This window comes from Marmota monax, unplaced genomic scaffold (assembly GCF_021218885.2).
Source record: "Marmota monax isolate L192 unplaced genomic scaffold, Marmota_monax_Labrador192_F-V1.1 WCK01_AAM20220418_F8-fsc00341, whole genome shotgun sequence".
NCBI lineage: Eukaryota > Metazoa > Chordata > Mammalia > Rodentia > Sciuridae > Marmota > Marmota monax.
Window position 1 is genome coordinate 780,436 of NW_026694916.1, and position 24,353 is coordinate 804,788.

The 24,353-nt window shown below is 45.3% G+C and overlaps 1 protein-coding gene across 2 annotated transcripts; it reads right to left on the reverse strand.

Annotated features, from left to right (window-relative positions):
* Window positions 1-93: 93 nt before the first annotated feature.
* Agfg2 (ArfGAP with FG repeats 2) lies at window positions 94-24,215 on the reverse strand. Of its 2 annotated transcripts, XM_046427096.2 has the most exons (13): window positions 23,891-24,215; window positions 14,657-14,750; window positions 13,705-13,820; window positions 11,819-11,972; window positions 11,131-11,296; window positions 10,300-10,425; window positions 9,489-9,521; window positions 3,741-3,861; window positions 3,456-3,541; window positions 3,210-3,290; window positions 2,216-2,344; window positions 1,569-1,654; window positions 94-1,291 (listed from the first exon to the last, which is right to left on the reverse strand). In XM_046427096.2, the coding sequence occupies exons 1-13, from the start codon at window positions 24,109-24,111 to the stop codon at window positions 1,232-1,234; spliced, it is 1,473 nt and encodes a 490-aa protein (XP_046283052.1). In that variant the 5' UTR covers window positions 24,112-24,215; the 3' UTR covers window positions 94-1,231. The 2 variants fall into 2 exon arrangements, with proteins under 2 accessions (XP_046283052.1, XP_046283053.1); XM_046427097.2 differs by lacking the exon at window positions 9,489-9,521 and having other exon boundaries at window positions 23,891-24,213.
* Between the last annotated feature and the right edge of the window lie 138 nt (window positions 24,216-24,353).

A 24,353-nucleotide genomic window follows, 5' to 3' on the forward strand; every position in this document is an offset into this window, starting at 1 on the left:
CCAGTCATGAGTCCTGTCGTCCGTTAACACAGCCTGGTCATCAGCCCAGGCAGTCCAGACCGGTGGAGCCAAGTCAAGAATCAGTCAGTTGGCTGACCTGTGATCCCTCAGGCTGGCCCAAAGCAAGACCAGAGAGCCATTTCCTTTACTTTCAAATGCAGTTCTTTCTAACATTGCCTGCAACGAGCTTTGGTGCAGAGATTTGGTAGGGGGTGAGGCATGTGGAAAAAGAAAGGAAAACAAAACAAAAAAACAAGTCCCAGTCAATTGCATGAAGCCTTTCCCTGGAAAAACCCAGGCTCTGGGGTGGTCAGGACACATGGCTGCCCTCCTCCCATTCCCTGGGACCTCAGTGTTGGTGGTCCAGGCACAAATGGGGATTTCTCCCACTCCCCATGTTAAAGAGCTGTCTGGGAGAGGCAGCACGGCTGGGTGTGTGTCTATGTATGTGCATATATATGTGTACATATATTTATATATATATAATAGGCTATATTAGAAAATTCTCTCTATGTATAAATATAAAACACTGGTATCCAAACATGACACCAAAGGCTAACTAAAGTGCTTGACAGAGTTGGGCATGTGTCAGTATGCAGGTAAAACTAGCCTCCTGAGTGCCAGGACTGGATGAGCTGGGGAAGCAAAAAAAGGAAGTGGACAGAAGCAGGTGTGGCCCCGCCAGGGCACCAAGGGCACTGGGCTGTCTGGCCGCCCTCCCACACCATTGCCATGCCTCATCTTTCCCCTGCTTTCCCCACTGCAGTAGTGTCCAGGAGAAGCACAGTGTTGGAGAGCTGGGTATGGCGCAAGCGTGGGTCCTATGGGGAAGGCCATCCAGGCCATGCCCGCGACCTCCTCAGTCTTCAGGGAGCTCCATGTATATGCCAAGGGGGAGGAGGGTTGTCTTCATAATTCATAATTTGAAAAAAAAACACACTGCCATGGCTCCTCCAGGCCAGCCCTGCCTTCAGTCCTCCTGGGCCTCCTGCTGGGAAGGAGCTGGCAGAGGGAGAAGGGAGGAAGCTTCTGGGTGGCTGACCCAAGACAGATTCATCTGGAAGCCCCAAGCAAAGCATTAGCACCTCCACCTTCCCCAGGGCCCCTGCCCTGCAAACCAGGCCCTTTCTGGTCTCAAATCCATAGAGATGCCCACAGGCAAGTGGTCACCAGAGCTCTAGGGAGCAGAGGGGCCCCAGGAAGCAGGGAAGAGGGCCCCCAAGACACAGTGCTACAAGAATGGATTTGTGGTTGGAGGTTTGGAGGCAAATGGACTCGATGAGCTTCCAGTCTAAAAAGAAAACAACAGAAAGTTATTAGATTAGGGGAGAACAGTTGTCGGCCATAGAAGAAACACAGACATATACTTCAGGATCCCTTTCTCTCTTGAAGCTACTGTGCTGAGGAAGGGGAGAGTCAGGGAGAAGGTGCACTAGAGGGGGCAGGGCCCAGAACTGAAGCCCTATAGCTGATCTCCTCCCTGGCTTGGGCGACACAGAGCTCCATGAGGAAGGGTGCACAGCTCCTTCTGGAAGGATTCTGTTCCCAGCGCCAACTGGGGCACTCACCATGAAGGGGTTGGTAGAGATCCCCGCTGGCTGGCTCAGTGGCCTCTGTCCCAGCTTGGCAGATCCTAAGTCCCCAAAGGAGGAGCCTGGTAGGCAAGAGCAGTAACTCAGCTGACAAGTCTGGACCCTCATGCTGCTGCCCCACTGTCCTGGAGGACAAAGGCTCTATTCCAAGGTGACAGCAAGAGGGGCCCTTCCAGAATTCAGAAATAAAGAACATAAAGCAGTCAGGGGACAAGGACTGTTCTGCTGCTCCCCTGGTCCCCCTACTGGTTAAAAAGGAAACTAATGCAGAAGTCTGTGGGTGGGTACAGTGGATTCTATATCCTCAGATTCAACCAAAGATTTAAAAAAAAAAATATATATATATATATATATATATAAAAAGTGCATCTGCACTGAATAGGCATAGGCATTTTTAGATTATTATTTCTTAAACTGTAGGGTAAAACAACTGTTTACACAGCATTTACATTGTATTAGGTTTTGTAAGTCATGTAGAAGTTTCGTGCAGCTACTGCCCCACTTTATATAAGGGACTTGAGCATCTGTAGGTGTGCTGGAACCAACCCCCAAGGACACGAAAGGACTCAGTCCATGAAGAGTAAGCAGCAGGGGGCACAGGAGGGCACATATGGCTTTCTTACCATTTTGCTGCTGAGCCAGTGAGGTTTGTGGGGGAAACAGTGTTGGGGGGAAGGTGCTGGCAAAGGCCCCCGTGGGTGGCACTGGCTGGGGGAAACCAGGCCCAGCACTGCTCATCCCAAAGCCAGGCCCTGCGGAATAAGACATGAGACTCAATCAAGCAAGTTTCTTGCAGGTGGACTAAGAACAACTTTTCCCAAACTCCCCTGGTGGGAAGTGGGGCACAGGATCCTTCATGAACCCCAGAACTCTGCAGTTTCTCCTGCAACCTCTGAACCTGCCCTCTTCCTGCTTATGGGGCTTGTGGCATGGAGGGCACAGTCATTATGAACGCAGGCACAGCAATGAACTGGGGCAGCTCTCTGTGACTATCAAACTGCACACACGAGAGTTTTTACCCTGCTCTGAGCCTTAATTCTCTCATCTCTAAAATGGGCACAGCACACATCTCACAGGGCTGCCGTGAGAACTGACGGCTGTGAGCCCCTCGGCATGGCTCCACATGTGGCTCAGCTCTGCAGCTGTTCTTCTCTTCCCAGCCCTGGAGCTTCAGTGAGCCAAGGACAGGGATGACCAGGAGTTGGAGGGGACAGAAGCAGAGGCTGTGGAGGGCCAGGGTGGGGAGAGCACAGTTCCTGGCTAAATGAGGGCAGACAAAAGGAGTGCAGTTTCCTGGTGACTTAGGCTTGGGGCACAAAAGGGAAAGAAGCTGGGTGCCCAGAGGGACACAGGATGGAGACAGGAGAAGCACTGCCACTATGAGTCAACATGAAAGCAACCTTCAGAACTGGTTCCCCTAAACCAATCCTACAGTTCTGTGACATGGGGTTTTCCTTTATCCTGCTGGGCAGCCTAGAACTGAGGGCCTGGGCTGGGCGGGTAGATAGTAGCATCAGCAGGAGTAGGGGGAGACCGTGAAAGGCAAGGGCTGGGAGTTGCAGGTGAGCTGACGCTCTGCAGAGTCCGAACAAGGCAGGGACAGTGCACGTGGCTTACCTGGGGCCAGGCCATTGGGCTGGAACGGGTTGGTGGAAGGCAGCTGGAGCTGGGCGGGGGCGGTGAAAGGATTGGTGAAGGCTGCCCAGGGAGGAACCAGAGAGGCGGGAGAAAGAGACAGTTATCTTTTTTTTTTCTTATTTGCCTTATTCAGTGATGATGGCGTATTCCTCTAAATTTGGTGTGTGCCTCTCTCTGTCCAGCATCCCTCCTCTCCTGGCCCTGGTACCCACAGACAGGACTCACCTCCAAAGGCAAGGCTTGTGTTGCTGCTGCTGCCGCCAGGTGTGGCAGACTGGAGGGTGGGGACCTGACCAGCCATCCCGAAGATGCTGTCATATAGGGAGAAAAGCCAGGATGCATCTCCTCCAGGACCAGGGACAAAAGGTGAGCAGGGGATCAGAGGACAAAAACCCATGGTGCTCTCACAGACCAGAAGGGAGCATGAGGGGAGGTGAGTAGGCCAAGGGAGCAATCAGGCTGGCAAAGTGCTGCTAGCTCTAAGGCGAGTCCCTCCATTTCTGGACCTACCTGCCAGGGACACCTCCAGCTGACACTCCAGGTCCCAGGAGGCTGCCCACATCTGTGAGGCTATTGGGCTGGCTGGCAGCTGCAAGAGGAGCGGCAGCAAACGGAGCTGACTGGCTACTCCCTGGGCAACCACAGGAGAGAAAAGGCAGGATTTGGGTGAGAGGAGGAAAGGGCAGAAGAAGAGATGGAGATGGGCTGTTTTGGAGTAGGGTGGAAGGATGACAGGAGGGCATCCTGGCTTCTTGGAGCCAGCCCATTTTCCACAGACCACCCAACTTGGGAGACTTGTCTCCCACTGAGAGTTCTGGGCAGTGGCAGCCCAGCCCTCCTGAAACTCCCTAGCATGTGACACCTCCACTGTGAGAAGAAAATAATTTGTCCTATGTCAGGCCTTCCTCCCTCCTCCTCTAGTTTGGCTGACACATCCCAGATGGAAAAGTCTGTCCCTTCCTCAAACCAGCATTTTTCTTCATTGACATGTTACATGAAGGAGCAAGCCGAGGCACTGTGAAGGACAGCAAGTCTGGAGCACACTCAGGAGCTGTGCAGGGACTGTGCACATGCCACCAGAGCTGATAAGCAGAGTCTCCAACGGTCAGCACTCTCCCATCCAGCTGCCCCTGCAGAAGGCCCCTGACTGACGCCCTGAGCTTGGGTGCACTGCTCACAAACGGGGCCAGGCCAACTGAGAGGCTCTCCTGTCCCCCACATCTTCACAGCCAATGAGAAGCAGCACAGAGGGCAAGGCCCACATGGAAACCTTAGAGAGCACGAGGACCAAAAGTCCTGGTGATTCCAAGTAATCTCATCTCAGGGGGAGCTCCCTGGCCCAAGTCCCTGTAATTTCCCAAAAACTTCCTTGTCTGTATTCAGACTTATCTATATATCGTGGGACCCTGGTGATCACTGTGGGCTGCTGTAAAGGTAAATTGTGGCCACAAATGCAAAAAGGCTTTATTTTTAGTGTGCTGGAAGACTCATTACTACTGAAGTAAAATTCACTTTAACAAGTGTCCACTGCATGACAGTGTCCAGTACTTGAGGACTGGATATTTGAATGGGTAGTCAGAAGAACTGGAGTCTAGACATGGCTCTGCCATTTGCTGTGACTCTGGCAAACCATCCCCTTCTCCTGAGCCTATTTGTTTTCTTGCCCTCTCATTCTGTGTCCATAAAGACCCTGTGAGACATGTGAAAGGATTTTGAAATCTGTGAAGTATAACTCAAATGCAAGGCACTATCTATCATACCTATGACAGAAATAACCACTTCCAGGAGCAGAGGCAAACACATGATGGCTATTTCAGATGGAAATTCACGAGAACAAGGGCCTCCTTGAACCTTTTTGGACTAGGGCCTCAAGGATAGGCCCCATCCATGGTCATGGCCACTAGCTCCTGCTCACCCTGGGCTCAACAGAAGACTATCTGTGGATGGGTCTTCCCTGACCCCTGGTTTGATCTTGGTTTTCTTCTCATAGAAGGGTGGTGGGGGGTTTTACCAGGGATTGAACTCAGGGGCACTCAACCACTGAGCCACATCTCTAGTCCTTTTTTTTTTTTTTTTTTTTAAAGAGAAAGGGTCTCACTGAGTTGCTGAGCACCTCGCTGTTGCTGAAGCTGGCTATGAACTTGAGATCCTCCTGTCTTAGCCTTCCAAGCTGCTGGGATTACAGGTGTGCACCACTGTGTCCAGAATCTCATACAACCTTTTCCTTTTTCCTTTGGAGCCCTCAACATATTTATAGTGATATGCATTTATTTCTGTATCAACTGTGTTCCTCACTAGAGCAATTTCATTGGTAGGAATTTTCTTACAAATACAACTTGCAAATGTGCAAAGCATAACACATATAGGATAATTATTAAGTGTAGCACTAATTAGTAGCAAAACCATCACAAATATTCATCAACAAGGGACTAATTAGATGAAACATGACATATACATACTATAATAGAGTATTATGCAGTTATAAAAAATAAGGAGGGGCTAGGGGTGTGGTCTAGTGGTAAAGTGCTTGCCTGGCATGTGTGAGGTCCTGGATTCAATCCCTAGCACCACAAAAAAATAAAGACAGACAAGTTTACCAGCTGGGAATTCTTTAAAAAAAAAAAAAAGAATAAAAAGGTCTGTGGAGATGTAGCTCCATGGTAGAGTGTGTGTCTAGCTTGAGACCCTGGACTTGATCTTCACCACCATCAAAAATAAGATAAAAATAAAAAAAGAATAAGGAAGCTCTTAATGTATTGTCAAAAAAGATTTAATAGTACTGTTAGGTTAAAAAAATCAAGGTGTGGAATACTATGTATATTATGCCTTGAAACGTATAAAAACCTGGGCTGGGGCTGCAGCTCAGTGGTAGAATACCTGCTTCACACGTGTGAGGCACTGGGTTCAATCCTCAGCACCACATAACAATGAATAAATAAATATATTGTGTCTATCTACAACTAGAAAAAATATTTTAAAAAAGTATAAAAAAAATGGAAAAACAGGAAGATAAAAAAGTAAATAAGTCTACAGACTCCTCTTTCCAGAGGCACAGTTATAGAAAGCAAGCAAGAATGCAGAGATGGTGTGGATAAGGCTGTAGAAATATTATGTAGGATGGAAAACTAAATATCTGTAGGAAAAAAGGAAAGGACCAGAAAAAGTGACGGGGAAACTCAGGTAAGATGGCCGATGGGACAAAACCCTGTAGAAAGTGGGAAAGGACAAGGGGGTAACATTTGCAAATGGAAACATCTGTTTTTTCTGACACACAAGAGGAAGAAAAAGGGAAAGGGAAAAATAAAGACTCAAGGCAAAGGAAAGGCAAAGCCAGGCTGGCTCCCAAATCTTCACTGCTCCCTGGCCCCTATGACCACAGCCTGATTTCTCATCAGCACAGTTTTGGGTCTTTCTGAATGCCTCAGAACTGTAATTTGAATCTCTATGCTCTTCCTCTGCTAAAGGCTGTATTTATCCTTCTTGAGGGGAGCTTCCCTGTGCCAGGCATTTGGCATAAATGACAATACCTAGCAGTTCAGAAAGGAGCAGGGGTGACAAGATGTCTATGCCTACCTGCAACCAGTCCTGGAGAACAGCTTCATCTTCCTGAGTGTCAGTGCCTCCTTGGCCACCTCCCTCACAAATGCCCAGGCTTTCTAGATGAACAAGTTACAGCTCCCAGCTTCCTCCCAGGCAAGGCTATAATGCCACTGTGTACACTTGGCCATCCAGCCTCTGACCATAGTCTGTAAGGCAGGTGAAGTTCTACTGATTCTCCAGGCCCCAGCCTTTCCCTTGTCTGATTCAGAGTAAATGGACTTTCCAGCAAACCCAGCTCCCTCTCCTCAGATGAGTGAGATTCTTTGGCACTGTCCTGAGTCCTCAAGTTTCTAGAGCTTTCCCCAGTAAGGACCAGGCCTTCCACTCTACCAGGTTGGGAGAGGCTCAGCTCCTGCCAGGCTGCAGGCTTGCTGTGCCTCACTGTGGACACTAGGGGGCAGAGCTGGCCCTAACCCAGGTGGCTTCAGGACCCTGCACACACGGGGGCATTTTTACAAATGAAGCCACCTGAAAGTGATAGTGAGCCCTTGAGCACATATCTTATGCTGCTTATATACTTACAGAGCCTCAACTCCATGCAGCTTGATTTCTACACATTTGCCTTAGAAGGGTTTTAGGGAAATTGCAGTTTTAGAAATCTCACCTCTCCATACTGCTCCTCAGAAATATAAAAATAAAACCAGGCTTGTCAAAAGCAACACTCACCTCAAAATCTATTTTCCTACTCCATTCCCAATCATGTTCCCCCCCCCCCCCCGCCCCCGTAACCCAGGACCTCATACAGGTAGGTAAGAGCAATACTTCTTTTTTTAAAAAAATATTTTAAAAATATTTTTAAAATATTTTACTTTTTAGTTGTACACAATACCTTTATTTTGTTTATTTATTTTTATGTGGTGCTGAGGATCAAACCCAGGGCCTCGCGGGTGCTAGGTGAGCGCTCTAACCGCTGAGCCACAACCCCAGCCCCAAGAGCAATACTTCATTATGTCACATTCATAGGCACACTCTTGTATGGGTTGGCAGAAAGTGAATGGATTTTGCCACTTATCAGCATTTGGTTTTAGCCAAGTTATTGGCCAGAGTGAGCTAATTTCCTCAACTGCAAAGTGGAAATCTTTCCTTCCTCCTGACATACTATGTGAATGCTCCAGGCCATAGCAAGATCTTTGAAAATGTTGACTGGCCCTGGGTTTGGCTACAGAGTGTCTGCTTTTTGAGACAACTAGATACTGGACAAAAGGTTCAATGCCTGGGACAGCTGTGGGACTGCTGAGGTCTTCTTTCTCTCTGGATCTGTCCCATAAGCTTTGTCTTTGTCTTTAAAGCAATCAATTATGCTAGGAAGGCATTTCTTCTGAAGGGGCCGGTTTAAAAACAACCTTGGGTTAGGAGTATAGCTCAGTGATGCAAGCATGTGCTTAGCATGTGTGAGGCCCTGGGTTCAATCCCCAGCATCACTAGAATAACAAATAAATAAAATAAAATAAGAAGCAACCTCCTCTAGGCTGTTACATCTAGTGCTCCCACTCCCTTTCTCTTGCTAAACTGGATATTCCTATGTCAATTACACTGCGGCCAACAGTGCCCAAAGGGTCCATTTTTCCCCACATAATACTGGCCAATATCAATCTTTAAAAATTTTGCCAATATAATATGAAAAATTATCTTATCCTTGTTGCATTTCTCTTCTTTGTTAGGTTGAGGATTATTTTCATATTTTTTTTTTCTGAGTATCATCTGTTTGTATCTCTTAGTCATCTTCCTATTCTTTCTTTCTTACTTACAGAAGCTTAACAAATACTTCATGGATATTAACTTTTGTCTGTTTTCCATGTTATATCTTCTTTCTATCTGTTCCATGCCTTGAAGTTTTTTTTTAAGAACATCTTCCATCACATAGAAAGTGATCTATGTGGAGTTCCAGTGGCGTAGTCAGCACATGATACTTATAAGAAAGTGACCTATACTGTTTTTCTGTTGGAATTTATGGAGATTTTTGCTTCCTAGTACATGGTCAAATTATAAAAGGGTCATATATTTAACAATAAAACATATTTTGGGTTAGGGATGCAGTTCAGTGGTAGAGTGCATGCCACCACCATAAAAAGAAGGAAAGAAAAGAAAGTATCTACAGGTTACAAAGTTCTACTTATATTCTTCTTTCTTGCTTGCTTATTTATCAATGTTATCTATCTTGTGAGAGTATATTATAGTCTCCTACTGCATTGGTTTATTAAATGTGTCTAATAGTTTTTACTTTGTGAATCTCAAGTTTATACTGTCAGTTACTTTAAGGGCATGATTTTAAGAATGTCTTTATGAATTTTAATTTAATTGATAATTTTAATTTTTATCAATATAAAATGTCTCCATTAAAAAATAAAAACAAAAACAACACAGCAATTCTCAGTGGCACAGTGGAAGGCTGTGGGCAGAGTGAGAGTCAAGAAGTCACAGCTCTGCCGCTCTGCAGGCTCCACAATCAGGTAAACTGCTTCACTGCCTCATCTATAAAGTGGCTCAATTTTATAACTTTTTGGGTTTGTGGTACTGGGAATTGAACCTAGGGTCTCATGTATGCTAAGCATGTGCTCTACCATTGAGCTATACCCATTTTAAAAGGACACTCTCAGACTTCAAAACTCTATGATCAGAGGACCCTGGGTAGGCTGTAGGGTGGGAAGAATAACTTACCAAAGCTGCAGCTTCCAGTTAGCATCCGACTGGCTGGCATTGAGAGTGGAGCAGGGGAAGGGAGGTTAGAGGAAGGGAGAAAGAGAGGGTGTGTCACTAGCTTGTCCCCCAACATCTGGTCTCTACAGCACCCCAGTTGCCCTCTCTTGTGTCCAGGATGTCTAAAAGAATGACAGTCTGAAGGCTACAAAGACTGATGCCTGGGGACTTTTGGAGGAACAAATGCTTTAAAGAGTCTTGAGAGTCTCCTGCATAAGAACCAAAGTTAACAGTCCTTTGCTCTTAGAAGAATGGGTGAGGACTTCTGGAGAAAAGTCTGTTTTCCATGTTATACCTTCTCCCTGTCCCTTTCATGCTTTCTTATTTACAACATCTTTTATCACATAGAAAATGATCTACACAGAGCTCCAGTGGCATAAGTAGGTACTTGTAAGAAAGTGAACTTGACCCAGCCCCTTGACAGGATATGGCACAAAAAATCAGAGCACTTTAGAGAAAAGGTCCTGTCCTTACTCAATTTTTCTTCAACTTAGGTCTTCAGACTTCCCAGTCAGATATTTTCCAGGGTAGAAAATGTATAGCCCCTGCAGCAACTGCAGCCACTTTCCTTACATGAAGAACAGAACCAGAGCACCCCCTCTCCCTGACAGGCATGTGTCAGACCACCCTCGTCCTCTCCTAGAGCTTCTTCTCTGTGCTGCTTCCTTTGCACAGTTCTTTTTATCAGCAGGGATGTGAATGAAGGGTGATGTATGGATGTGGACGGCTGATGCTGCTGGAAGACAGAAAGGAAACTGGTGGGACAGTTTACCTGCTGGGGTTGGCTGGGTCTGGAACAGGGACTGGCCCGCTGGAGGGAGGCTTCCGAAGGCAGAGGAGCCAGGGCTGCTGCCAAAGGCATCAAAGTTGGCAAAACCTCCATGGGTAGGTGTCTGGACTAGGCAGAGGGAATATAAAGGTTATGTGAAGAAAAAGCATATGCATGTCTACATAATGTGTGTGCTAATTCTAAAGACCAGGGATTGCTCTGACAGGACGTCTGCCTTTCCACAGGTCCTCTTCAGAGGGAAACGGAAGGAGTCTGGGGCTGAGAACTAGACCCAAGTGGGGAAAGGGGCATCCAGAAGCCTCCAAGTTCATTTCCTACCATCTTTTATCCTCACTCCATGAGGATAAAAGTCACTCCATGACTTTTTTTTAAGGGCCTAGTTTATGGCAGGATCATGTGAAAGAATTTTTTTGGTGGGGCAAGGGGCTTGAAAAAGCAAAAGGGAGACTAGATATCGCTTTGTTCAACCCTCTACTGGCTATTGCTGGTGTCTGGGAAGAAGGCAAGGAAAAGGAACATGCTAATTCATTTCCTTCCATCTTTATAAAAGAAAGAAATAAAAAGGCTCCTCTAGTGTTCTTAAGGAGGTGCAAGGAGCCTCCAGCTGCAGTGCTTCATGTCTGCACTCCTGAATGGAATCCCTGCCTCATTATACACCTGAATCTTTCCATCCAGGCTGCTTCAGAATGACCATCACATGCTTTGGTGTGGAGAGATCTAGAACCACAGGAAACCTTGGCACCCCAAGGGACTAAATGTCTTGTGTTATAGGTGTATATATTATAGGGGGTGCTCGTCACAAGTTCCACTTACCCCCAAAGGCTGGGAATGCCGCAAAAGCAGGTACTGCCTGGGGAGCAGCAAAAGGGTCTCCACCGATGTCAGCCAGCAGGTCGGTGCTGGCTTTCTTGGTGCAAGAATGAGGAGGAGGCTGGGAGGTCCGGGCCTGGGCTGGCCGAGCCTGAGATTGGCTGACAGACTTGGAGAAGAATTGCATATGGCATTTAGATAGAACCAGACCCCTCTATGACTCCCCAGGAAGCCCCCAGACAGCCAAGTGGAGAAAGCAGAGAGTGAGCGCCTCCTCTCAACTGAGAGGCTTCCCGGCAGAAGCCTCAGCTCTTCTCATAACTCAAATCGTCCTTTTTTTCTCAGTACAACCATTCCCAGAACCACATATTTTAGAGTGCATTAGTCAAGTAATCCTGCAATAAACATGAATGTCTCCGACAGTGCCCTGGAGCTGCTGCCTCATCTTTCCAGGTACTAGAAGCAGTATCCTGGCCCCCACTCTGTTCCTCAAAGGGAATGGTCAGGATTGGAGATGAAACTGACTTCCCTAAATACCACTTCCTGTTGGGCTCTGTCTTCCAAAAGACAGGATGGCCAGGGTGACAGATGCAAGCTACAGGTAACAGCAGGAAAATGAAACCCCTGTCTCAAGCCTGCCTTGTCTAACCCAAATCTCAGCGTAAACCTGAAGGACAGTTCTGAGAGTTACCTGGCTTGAAGTGGAGGCAGCATCCGAGAGAGGTGGCACAGGATCCCCCAGAAGTGTCCGAAGGGGCTTCCCTTCTGGGATGGAACCCTGGACGGGGGTGGAGGCACTGCCTTTGGTATAAGTGGGCCCCTTGACTTGGTCTGGGGGGACATACCTTTGAGGAAAAATAGACTGTAAAGAGAGAGCTAAAACCTTGGACCATGTTAAACTTAGGTGCTTAGGAAAACACAGGTAATAGGGGTCAAAGGTCTCTCTTATTTTTTCTTTATTGATCACCTTTTTGTGGGTAAAGGGAATTCAGCAACTTAGTAAAGTTCTGCCTCTTTCTTGATCTTGTCCTTGAGCATATCATTTCCCCCCCCCATATTGGGGATTGAACCCAGGGGGACTCTACCACTGAACTACATTCCCAGTCCCTTTTTATTTATTTTGAGACAGGGTCTTGCTAAATTGCTGAGGTTGGCCTTGAACTTGGAATCTTCCTGCCTCAGCCTCCTGAGTTGCTGGGATTGTTGGCATGAGTCACTGCCCTGGCTGCCCCTTAGCACTTTGATGCTCATTGTTTCTGCAGGAACACAGAGTTTACTCTAGGTTGTGTCTCCTTCTCCTCCTCTCCCCGTCCTCTTTTTAAAAAAAAATAATATTTATTTTTAGTTGTAGTTGGACACAATACATTTATTTTATTTATTTATTTTTATGTGGTGCTGAGGATCAAACCCAGTGCCTTGCACGTGCTAGGTGAGCACTTTACCACTGAGCCACAACCCCAGCCCCTCCCCCCCTCCTATTTTGACATCTCAAACCATGCATGTTTCAAGTAATAATACATTCAATAATGCTGATGGGCCTACTTTTCAATTTCTGATTCAAGGTCACCCTTTTTACTTTCTGGATATTTCTTCAGATTCGTCCTTCTCAAGCCCACAGAAAAGGTGTCAATATCTCATCCTTTTAGTGCTCACAATCTATCCTGTCCTCCAGCTCATGTTACTTCTGATAAAAATCCCCTCCTACCATAGCACAAGCAGTCCCTGCTCAGTAAGCATCTAATTCTGAGACACTCTAATGAGGAACTCAAAACATAGTTTTATCCATGTCAGTCTCCCTTCTCTCTGCATTTTCTTCTCCACCTAATAGTTACCCTAACTATATATAAGTGCCAATGGGCAACAAGAGGAGAGAAAACCTGGGGATAAAAAAGGCAAGGGAGAATGGAGATGATGTTTTCCTCATTAGGAAAACTGAATACCCATAAACCATGGGTAAGATGATTGATGAAAAGCATAAAGCTACAGGATGTGTAGCTTGCAACCATCTCTCCCCATATAAAGATCAGTGGAGTTATAAAAACTAGCTCACACTTCTACAAGCCCACCTCCTTGCTCTACAGGCTATAGTCTCCCCAAAAGAGGGGACATCAAAATTGCTGGGTTGGGAGCTGATGACAAGATGTCCTTTCATGTTAATTTATTATTTTGAAGCCAGAATTTAGCCCTGATTGAATCTGAGTGGAACCCAAATCTAGCTTTTTTTTTTTTTGGTACCGGGAATAAAACCCAGGGTGTTTTACCACTGACCTACATGCCTAGCCCTATTAATTAATCTAGTTATTTATTTATTTTTGGTAATGAGGACTGAAACCAGAGCTCATTACCACTGAGTCACATCCCCAGACCCCCTCCCCTTTTTCTGAGACAGGGTCTCGCTAAGTTGCACAAGCTGGTCTTGACTTTGTGATCTTCCTGCCTCTGCCTCCCAAATCGCTGGTATTATAGACATGTGCCACCATACCCAGCCCAAACCTAGCTTTAATTTGGACATTGGAAGGTCAGATGAAACACATCTTAGACTCATGTTTCCACAGCAATCTCTTTCCTCTTTCTTACCATCTTTTCTTCTCGTATTTTTCCTGGAGAAACTCCTTCACCTTCTGAGGATCTCTAGAGTCTGGTATTAAAGATGTCCGAGCATCAAAAAGACCCAGCCAAATCTTTCTGCAAACCTGAAGGAATAGAGCCAGGTGACAGAGAAAATGGAGCAGAGAAACTGAAATATGAAAAGATGTATCTTTCATTGATATACCACTTTCAATGTCTTCATCAATAAATATTTACTGAGCATTTTTACAGTGCTAGGATCTGATATATCAAACAAATAAGACATAATTTCTATCCTCACAAAGTCTGTAATCTAATGGGGAGGTCATATCTTAAATAAATAAAAAATAAATTTATAATTACATATTGTGATGCACAATAAAAAAGGAAAATAGCCATAAGAATTATAGACAACTAAATTTGGGTGGGGATGAGATCAGAGAGAATTTTCAGAGTCCTTGATACTCCTGTCTAAGTAAGCTAATCACCTGCAAGTTAGAAGTACTGCTCAAATCAAAGATAGCAACTTTCCAATTGGCAGATTTAGCCTAGGAAGGGGTTTAACTTACTTTCAAGTAAATGACATAGACTTAAACCCAGGTAGTCAAGGCTCAAGGCAGCAGAGCAACCCCAGCTCCACTAGGAGGGGCTGGCCCATCAACTCTGAATGAAACACAGACTGCTAACTGCCCCATCCCCATTGACCAGGGGCAACCCCTACAGAGACACTGCTCCCCCGCCCCCACACACATACACTCCTCAAATGGGACAAACCACAATTTACATAACTAAGATTCTTTAAATTCACGAATATACATATACAAGAAATCTCACATACTAAAAAATTAAGAGAGACCTGACCTCAAAAGAAAACTGTGGGGTTTTTCTATACTTGAGGACAAGCTCCGTGGGTAGACAAGGCAACTACCACCATCTAACCATTCCCTCGGTGAGAGCTCACCTCATTTCCACGAGACTGTAGAAATACTACTTCAGGCTCTGTGAAAGTTGTCATGGAGATGGACTTGACACGATGAGGGGGGTTCAGGCCTCTCCTGTGGGGGAGAAATAGAAAGCAAGAGAAGTATAATGCAGTTAGCACTGCAGGTCTGCTTATGAGAAGAAGGGGAGGGAGGAAGAATGAAGCAACAGCATACAAGCTAGGCTCAGACAGAAAGAGGCCCCACCCAGACCTGGGGCTGTGGAGCTCAGTAGTACAGCACTTGCCTAGCATGCATCAGGCCATGGGTTTTTTTTTTTTTTTTAATTTTTTTAATATTTATTTTTCAATTCTCGGCGGACACAACATCTTTGTTGGTATGTGGTGCTGAGGATCGCTTGAGCCACATCCCCAGCCCCAGGCCACGGGTTTGATCCCAAGCATGGGGTGAAGAAATAAGAACCTCATTCAAAGCTGCTTCTTAATTCCAAGAAAGAAGGAACATAAGAATGTTTTGGAAGCCTTGAATGAGACAGGGAAGAATTAGGGACATACTGTGACCTAATCATTTTAGAGAGGAAAAAGCAGAGTCTACCCTCCAGAAACAGCTTTCTGTATCCTGGCTCAGGTCCCAACAGGCTAAGAAGCTACCTCCAAGAACTCAGGCATGTGACCATGTCCCATCTCCTGTTTTGCCATTGTTTCAAAGATAGGGCATATCCCAAGGTCCCAGAGACTATGAAAATATAAACCCCTCAATCATGAGGAAAGGCAAAAATGAAGGCCCACAACTATTCCTGATATGGTGACCAGAATCCTTAAGCCAGTTGCCTCTCCTGGGCTCCACAAAAGGGTGATGTGTTGGGGGGTATAAGAGGGGACCCTCTCTTTCAGGAAGCCATCTTTGAGATTCCAGATTGTCTAGATCTATTCAAAAAGTAAGAAGAAGTCATATTCAACCATGGGATGTGAGGATGGCACTGGCCAAAATGTATATCCTGTAGAGATGCTTTGTGTTTGCTCTGTGTTTTCTGTTAACTCCCAGGGGGTCCAGTTCCATCCTGTAGAGAATACAGCAGGAAAGGCGTCCTTACCTCCACTCAATTAGCCTCTGGAGTATTCTAATAGGGAAACTTGGGGCTAAGCCAGCTGGGGCTTCATGGGTTTCCTTACACCTTAAGTTTTACTCTGGTCTAGACCTTCTGCCCTCATTGTGCTAAAACACAACTAGCCAAACCTAAACAAATGAACCTGACCTGGGAGTGAAAGATCACAGACATATGCAGGAAAGAGGGTCACAGCGGATGAGACCTCTTTGAACTTTAAGAAACTGGGCAAATCAAGAAGTTAGAATTAAAAAGTCAGCTGGCCCTCCGTTACCATGGGTTCTGCATGCATGCCTTTAACCAACTGTGGATTAAAAATATTTGAGGAAAAATTTGCGTTTGTACTGAACATGTACAGACTTTTTTTTTTCTTATTATAATTCCCTAAGCTCTACAGGAGAACAACTATTTATGTAGATAGCTTTTATATTGTATCAGGTATTATGAGTAATCTAGAGATAATTTAAAATATACAGGAGGATGTGCGTAGGTTCTATGCAAATAGTTTGCCATTTTATATAAGGGTTGGGGAATCTTCCACCCACAGATACTGAGGGTCGACCATAAAACTGGAATAGGGTCCCAGCTAATGTCCTCAGGAAAACAAAGGGAGAAGAAATAGATAAGGACATTTACCAAAGGGAAATCCTGAAAATTCATAAAGAAGGTGGAGAAACATGTTCACGCTCACAGGTGCACACACAGAACAAAGGTGCTCCTGACGAGTCTGTGAGAATGGCAGAGAACCTGTCAGTGTAAGTGACAGGAGAGGGGCGGGGAGTGGGACAGATGACACAGTACAGAGTGAACAGTGAAGGGCGGCTTCTCTTTTGGATGATAAATTACTCATTAAGGAATTCTAACAAAGGACAGGACACAGGGGGCTTCAGCGGAGATCATTTTCAACAATTCTGCTGCTAGACTTTCAAGTAAAGGGTCTCAAAATGCCCTTAGAAAAGACAAGCAATATCAAAGCTGACTGATGCCCTAAGGAAACAAGAGCAGGAGAGCCAAAAGGAAGGCTTTGGTCGGACACAGCAAACTCAAACAACAGCTCTTTTTTCCTCCCTAATACTGGGATTGAACCCAGAGCCTCGTACATGCCAGGCAAAGGTTCCACCACTGTGTGCCTCCCCAGCCTCTTTTTGCTTCCCCCCTCCCCAAGACAGAGACTTGCTAGCTGCTCAGCCTGGTGTTAAACTTGGGTCCTTCTGCCTTAGCCTTCCAGTTGCTGGTATTACAGGTGTGCACCAAACAGTACCTCTTAAATATGATCTTCCCTGAAGACTCTTACAGTCACATTTCTGAGATAGTCCAAGTCCAATTTTTTCTCCTAAGGCCTCTCTTGCTACTGGCTCAGCCTGATTTCATTTTTAATTCTAGCCAGGCTGCTTTTATACTCTTTCCATTGCTTCTTCTCACCTTAACCACTAGGCTTCTCTGTTCAGAATGCCCCGCCTTTTGAAGTCTGGCCAGAGTTGACCTCACTGTGCCTATGAACCTGGTCGTTTCCTCTTCACCTCCCACTAACAAATATTTGCTTTGCACAGACACAGGTCTGTGCACCCGGTAGGCACTTTGGGGGATACAAAAATATCAGGACCTAGTTTTTGACCCCCAGGAACTTACAAGAAGGACTCGAGAACCTGCATACAAGTACTTCTTTACAGTGTAGGAAGCTATTCAGTCGGACACTGACAGATTAGGAAGAATGTATCTCCAGGACACAGCAGTGCGAGAAGAAAGAGAAATGGTCATGGGAATGGTAAAACGTGTTATGTTTACATTAGAAAAATAAATCCTAAGCCTATCACATGAAGGTCACTGACATTTCCTGAAAGGACAACCAGGAACTGTTAGCAAAATATAAACAGGGAGGTGCGCTTCCTTGTCAGGGGGAGGAGGGGAGCTCACCCAGGCATCAATCAAAAGGGATGCTTAGAACAACAGAACTTCTTATGGCTGAGCTTGGAGTTGTTTTTTTTTGGGTGGGGGGGCAGGGGGCGTGGAGATGGGGGATGATGGGATGAAGGAAAGGCAGAGAAAGTAAGAAGTGATTTAAGTGCTTTGGACCAAATGAATCTGATGGAACAGGATGTTTCCACAGCACAGTACAAAAAGCACTGCTCTGACCTTGATGTCTGTAGACTGGATTATGTATAACCAGAGCCACAGTTTGGGGGCAGGGAGAATTCTCTACAAGGCAACACTCTGCAGCTCAGGAAGAGGGCCTAGTTACATGGCTTATGAGTCAGTGTTTCTTTCTGAATCATAGGGAAGCCATTGCTGGCTGAGAGACACAATTTAGAAATGAACCCTCTCCTGCCAGCAGCTGAAAGCAAATGGTCTAGGTGTGCTGCATTTTGTTGGGTACATAACAGGGCTATGCAATTGGCCAGATGTGAGTCACTGGCTTGGAATTAAACAGATCCAACCTTCTGATATGTACCCAGTGTCCCCAACAAAACTCTCAGGTTCTTCCTAAAAGAAGAAAGTTAGAAGGAGGCGCTGCCCTTCTGTTATCACAGCAGATCCTTTCTGTTACTTTTACCCCCAAGGTGCTAGGCAAAAACAGATATCAATTTGTCCAAAATAAGGCGCATTTTTCCAATTGAAAGCAGGCATATTACTGGGACTCAAGCCTTAAGCTAGTTGTGCTGTCTTTAACTACTTTAGTTTCTTTTTCACTAGGCTCCTTACAACATTTGAAGTACTCTGAAATACTTGGCAAGTCTTGCCCGTGTAAATTCTAGTCTGCCCAATTCTCTTTCCTTCTCTCTCCTCTCCCTTGGTTCCATGAAGCATACAACCATTTCCACAAATACCACACCTTTTGCTTTTCCTGTGGTCATCACCCTCAAGCTGGCCTATATTTTGCTTCGATCTGGCTCCATAAAAGCATCAAACCTGCTCAGCTGCTCAGATAAGAAGGTTCTGCCAGGTCAACAATGGAAAAAACCAGTTCCACCCAGCACCCAAGTTCTTTTATTTGTGCCAAATTTGAACTTGGGAATTCCTCACCTCTTAATATTTGTGTTCAAATCCATATACCCTAGAATGGGTTTCTCTGTTCCTGGGATTCCACTCCTCTGCCTAAGCAGATGACAGCTAAACCATTTAGCTTCTCGGACTCAAACTACTAAGAGTCCCTTTGAAAAGTTCCAAATAGAAGGCTTTTCTTTTAATCTGCTCCAGGGTCAATATCACTAATTTTAGGGAAACTTTTTCTAATCTCAATTTTGCTCTAACCCATTTCCTTTGTTATTCCTCAGCAGAAATAATAAACAGCTCTCCTATTGGACAGAGCCTGGTAGAGGCCTGATAGTGTTACCAGCTATGTTCCTCTTTAGTCTCAATTCCAAAACATTTTTACATGTTCTCATTTCCCCTTCTTCTTTTCATATCTTTCGGTAATTTGTTACTTCCTTGGGGCTTTTCTAGTTGTTCATGGGCCCCTATAATAAAGTGCCTAAATCAGTCATTTAGTAGCCTGCCCAGTCCATTTATGCCAGCAGAGGTGAATATAAAAGGTGAGGGAGGTAGGGAGGGAGCAAAGAGACTCATTAGGCGCAAGGTATATGTACACCTCCTCAACCCAGAAAGATGGAAAAGTACTGAATTATTGAACAACATACTACACCTTTCCTTCCATGGAGACACAAATACTTCAACTCATAACTACTAGTAATAAGCCAGACAGGGAAACTAAGGCACAAGTAGTGTAGGAATCTGTTAGTTATATAAACAGTTGTCAAGTACATCTCTTGACACCTAGCCCGGAGCTCTACCCACCTTAAGTTGATTTCCATTATTAAAGTAAAGGTGGGCAGAAGTAGAAGGGATAAGTCTCCACTATTGAGACCCAAGGGACTAAAGGAGGATCAAACAACCAGGTCATGGAAGCATGTCATACTTGACTGAAAAAAAAATGGGTGTCAAAGTCAGTGACCATCCCTGATGTCAACAAGACCACAGGCCTCGGTGTCAATTTTCTTTCTGAAGAAAAGTCTTTTATCCATAGAGGTAATCAGATAAACCAGAACAAGAAAGAATATTCAAAGCATTACTTTGAAATAGATGCTTTTTTAGTAGCAATTTCTACCCCATATAAAGCATTAAATGGCAGGCTCATCCTCTAGTAGGGGAGTTGAAATTGTAACTAATAAGCATATGGGAAAATTAAAAGGATCTGAATCCAGGTTAAGGAAATTAGGTATTGGAAGAAAACCAAATCAATAAAACTAGGTCAAATTTGGGACCTACAATTGTGGCAGCACATATGTAAATTTAGAAATGACAGAAACTAGCAGCCTCTCTCAGGCCCTCACACCAACGCTATAGGTATTTCCTACAGTTGAAAAAATATTTCCCATTAAAAAAGAGCAAGAATGAGCTCATCCACGCAGGGATGAAGGCAGAATCATACCCACCCACCAATATTAAAATGTGGATTTTTCTTCAGATCTTAGGAAATTCAACTTTGGCTGGAACAGTCAGCTTTGCTCCATCAGCCAAACCAGCCAGCTGAGACCCCTGGCAGTTCTCTCACTGCCCTCAGAAGATGCCCTCTTCCTAAGAGATAGACATATTTGTAATACAGTCAACAGAAAATTTGGCCTTCAAAATAAAGCCAATCCTGCTGTCTTCTTTCTTTGGCTGGGTTGCTGAGGATGGTATTTAAAAAATGTCCCTTCAAAATGCCCCTCATTTTAACAAAGAATATTCTCTTTGCATCATATCTCAATGTGAGCTCCTATCACTCTCTAACCCAACTAAGCTTTATCTTACTTCAAAGCACTTACCACTACCTACAATTATATATAGAAGGACTTCCTTTTCTTTTTTGTCTTTTTTTTTTTTTTTTTTGAACTGGGGGTTGAACCCAGGGCTTTGCAAATGCAAGGCAGATGCTTTGCCACTGAGCAACATCCCAGCCCAGAAGAACTTCTTTATGGCCTTCACTAGGAAGCAAACTATATGAAGATGGAGGTTTTGCGGCTACCGTTATCTCCAGAACCTAAAACATTGATAGGGACTCAAGAAACATTTGTCAGCTAACTGAATGAATAAATGTGCAGGTTGTTGGCTTACCATAATTTTCACTTCCCACTACCACAAAATTCTAATCTATGTCAATCAACACATGGACTTAAGATGCTAACTGGTCTACGTGTTACTATGGACCAGGACTCTTCATTGTCTGCTGGACTATGTGCCCTCTTCACTTGGCAGCCAGAAAAAGGCATCCCCTGCCTCACATATTCTGCATACCTGCCAGCTCCTAGCCCTTCCCATAGCAGGGACAAGGTAATACTTTAAGATCCCTGTAAAAGGTTTATATGCCTTACCCTAGTCCATGCTTATCAGAAATCCAATTTCTAATGAGAAGTTCCACCACAGCCTAGGCAAACAGTCATAGCCTGGGGAACTCCAGCTCTCTTAAGAGTTTTCCCTGATATTTCTCTCCTTCTTATCTCACCATGTCTTCAGTTCAGCCTTATTCATTGGCCCAGTCTCTTGATCCTTCACTCAACTCTTACTTCCTGCTAACAAAGTGTTGTCCTCACTTCTCATTTCCTAACTTCCAAAATTATGTTCTCTAAAGTCTACTGTCTCCAGAATTCATTCCTTCAGTAATTCTCATAAAGTTTTACCAAAATACATCCTTTCTAGAAATTCTTTTTGCAGTACTAGGGACTGAACTCAGTAGTGCTCTACCACTGAGCTACATCCTCAGCCCTTTTAATTTTTTTTTTAAATTTTGAGAGTGTCTCACTAAGTTGCTGAGGTTGGCCTGGAACTTGCGAAGCTTTTGCCTCAGCCTCCTGAGTTGCTGGGATTATAGGCATGCACTGTCATGCCTGGCTTAGAATTTCCTGAATCTTTTTTTTTAAAACATATTTTTAAAAGATGGGCACAATATCTTTTTATTTATTTTTTTTATGTGGTGCTGAGGATCAAACCCAGTACCTCACAAGTGCGAGGCAAGCCCTCTACCACTGAGCTATAACCCCGCCCCAGAATTTCCTGAATCTTCAAAAGGGTTAGTTGATTCTTCTTATTTGGTCCCACAGGAATGTATATCCCTAAGGAGTTTCACTCAGTTTGAGGTTCATACATTCCAGAGAGATACAGGCCTCCTTAGATAATTCCCTGTTAAACTATCAATCCTTAGGCCATAGCCACCTCCATCTAGCGTATGCCCTGATCACTGGCATCTGACTTTTCATTAGTGAGACCCACAATAGTGATAGGGACCATGCGGAAAAGTGGTAAGGTTCTGAAAATTGTCCATCAATATTTAAGGAGTTAACATTTCCACCAAAAGAAATCAGGTTTTTAATGTGGCCCAGATCCCTTGGCCTTCCTTCTGTCTTGATTGAGGGATACTCATTACAGAAGTGAAATGTTATTTGTGGAATACTTTAAATCAAGATCTAGAAAATGATAATGATGTGAGAGCACTGCCTATTTATTCAGACTTTTATCTTCCATGCCATCACCACTAACCAAGAAATGGATTAACACCATTTCCTGATATTTTCTTCCAATACCTAGCTCTTGGGGACCATCCATGTTATCCCCCCTACTTTCCTTTATTTCTTCCCAGGCCTTCTAACCCAATTTTCCTTTTCATAACAGCATCTTCAGGAATCAGCCCTTTCTCTTTCTACATTATGCTACATAAATAATTCCCAAACTTTCCTCCTTGTCTTCACAGAGTATTTGTCTCAGTCTCAAGTCTCTACTCTCTTACTTCATTTGAGAATTGGTCTCATGGCACACTCCTTTTTGGGTTCTAAATTATTGTCCCAAGAGTCACAATGGCTTTTACTCAGACCAAAATGAAGTTCATCCTTACAACATATGAGTGAGGATGATCAGAACATATAAATGTGACAAAGGAGGTAAAACAAAGTAGAGAAATAGTTCCAAACAGTATCTTACGTTTCCAGAAATTCCTCATTTCTGGTCTGCCATGATCATAACTAATATCAAACAACAAGTGCTGAAAACAGCAACCCCCATATGGCACTGGAAAAGTTACTAAACCTCTTTGCTTCTGTTCTCCCATCTGTCATGCAAGAACAATACTGCTTATTTTTTGGCTCCTAAAGGTGTAAGAGCAAGGAAAGCTTTTCTTGTTCAGAAAATAACGTATATTAATACTAAAAAAAGGGCAAAATAAATCCCTTGGAAACTTATAAAAAAAAAAAAAAGACCAGAGATCTATGAATGGTATCAGATGTTAATCAAGCATCTAATCAGATAATTCGCTGGGGTGAAGGAACCTTACTATATAAGCAGAAATCTGGGCTAGAACTGAAGTATCTCTGGCATGATCAAATACAGTGTCAGTGTCAAGGGTAGCATTACAAACCCTACCCAATTTAGAAAGAGTTGACTAGATGCAGGCAAACAAAAAGGTGTAAATGATTATATTTAAGGATGTCTCATCCCATACTTTTTGAAAAAGTTAAGCTCTCTACTACGGTAACCCTCTGGTTCTCAACTATTGAGATTTCGTAAGAAGTCAACCTTCTGGGTAGCATTCCAAAGCTCTGCAAGATTAGGTCTGCACCTGAACCCTGGCTCCCTATCTGATACTATCTCTAGACTGGGTTAACTCACCTATTTTCAACTGGTTCCTGCATCTGACACTTCAGGAGGGGCACAAGCCAGAAAGGTGGGGGGGGGGAGGCACTATTCATCTGGAGTCCAGCTTTCCCTACCTTTTTGCCTTCCACCTACAAGAAGTTTCCTTTAAAGGTGTATGCCATTTTCTGGCCCTTTAAATCCCTACTCCATTAGCTCACCCCACGTTCCCTTCAATTCTCCACACTTTCTGTCTCCGCACCTGCAGTTCGCCTCGCCTCCTTCAGGGAATTTCTCCATCGTCTCCGGGTGTCCTTCCTCAGCCCCCACCCTTCTCTCCGCAACGCGACTCCAGCTTGCTCTTCTCTCCCCTCTGCTTCCCTTCCCAACACCTCTACAGAAGACGACCCTCTCACCGTGTCTGGCGCGACTGTGTCCTCCCCCGCCGCCCTCGCCCCTGGATCTGGGCCTCCCCGACCACCTGGGATCCCCGTGGTCCCCCGGGCTGGCTCTCTGCCCTTGCTCCCTGTCCTCCCACCGCCGGTCCACTCACAGGAGGCCGGAGCAGGTGGTGCAGACGAAGCTGCCCACGGTGATATCCACGTAGGTGACCCCGCGCTGGGCGCACTCGAAGCAGTGGCGGTTCCCGGCCTGGCTGCAGGCACCCAGCTCCCGCACCCGGCGGCACCACACCTCCGAGGACGCCTCCGCCTCCGCCTTTCCCCCGCCGACTCCGCCACCCGGGCCTGGGCCCTTTTTGGCCGCCATCACCATCGCTGCCCACCTCCCTCCGACCTCCTCCCCACAACTCGGGAATCGCTCCTTCAACCACTGCCACCTTCCCGCCTCCGCCGCCTTCGCGCGCCCAGCAACCCTGACAGAAGCTCAGGAGCCGGCGGCGTCCGCGCGAGACTCCACCGCCCCCTGCCTCGCCTGTCCTGCACGTAGATTGGCTAATCTTCTCCCACCTCCTCACTATGATTGGTCCGAGCTGGGACAGCCTCCGGTTGCCTGAG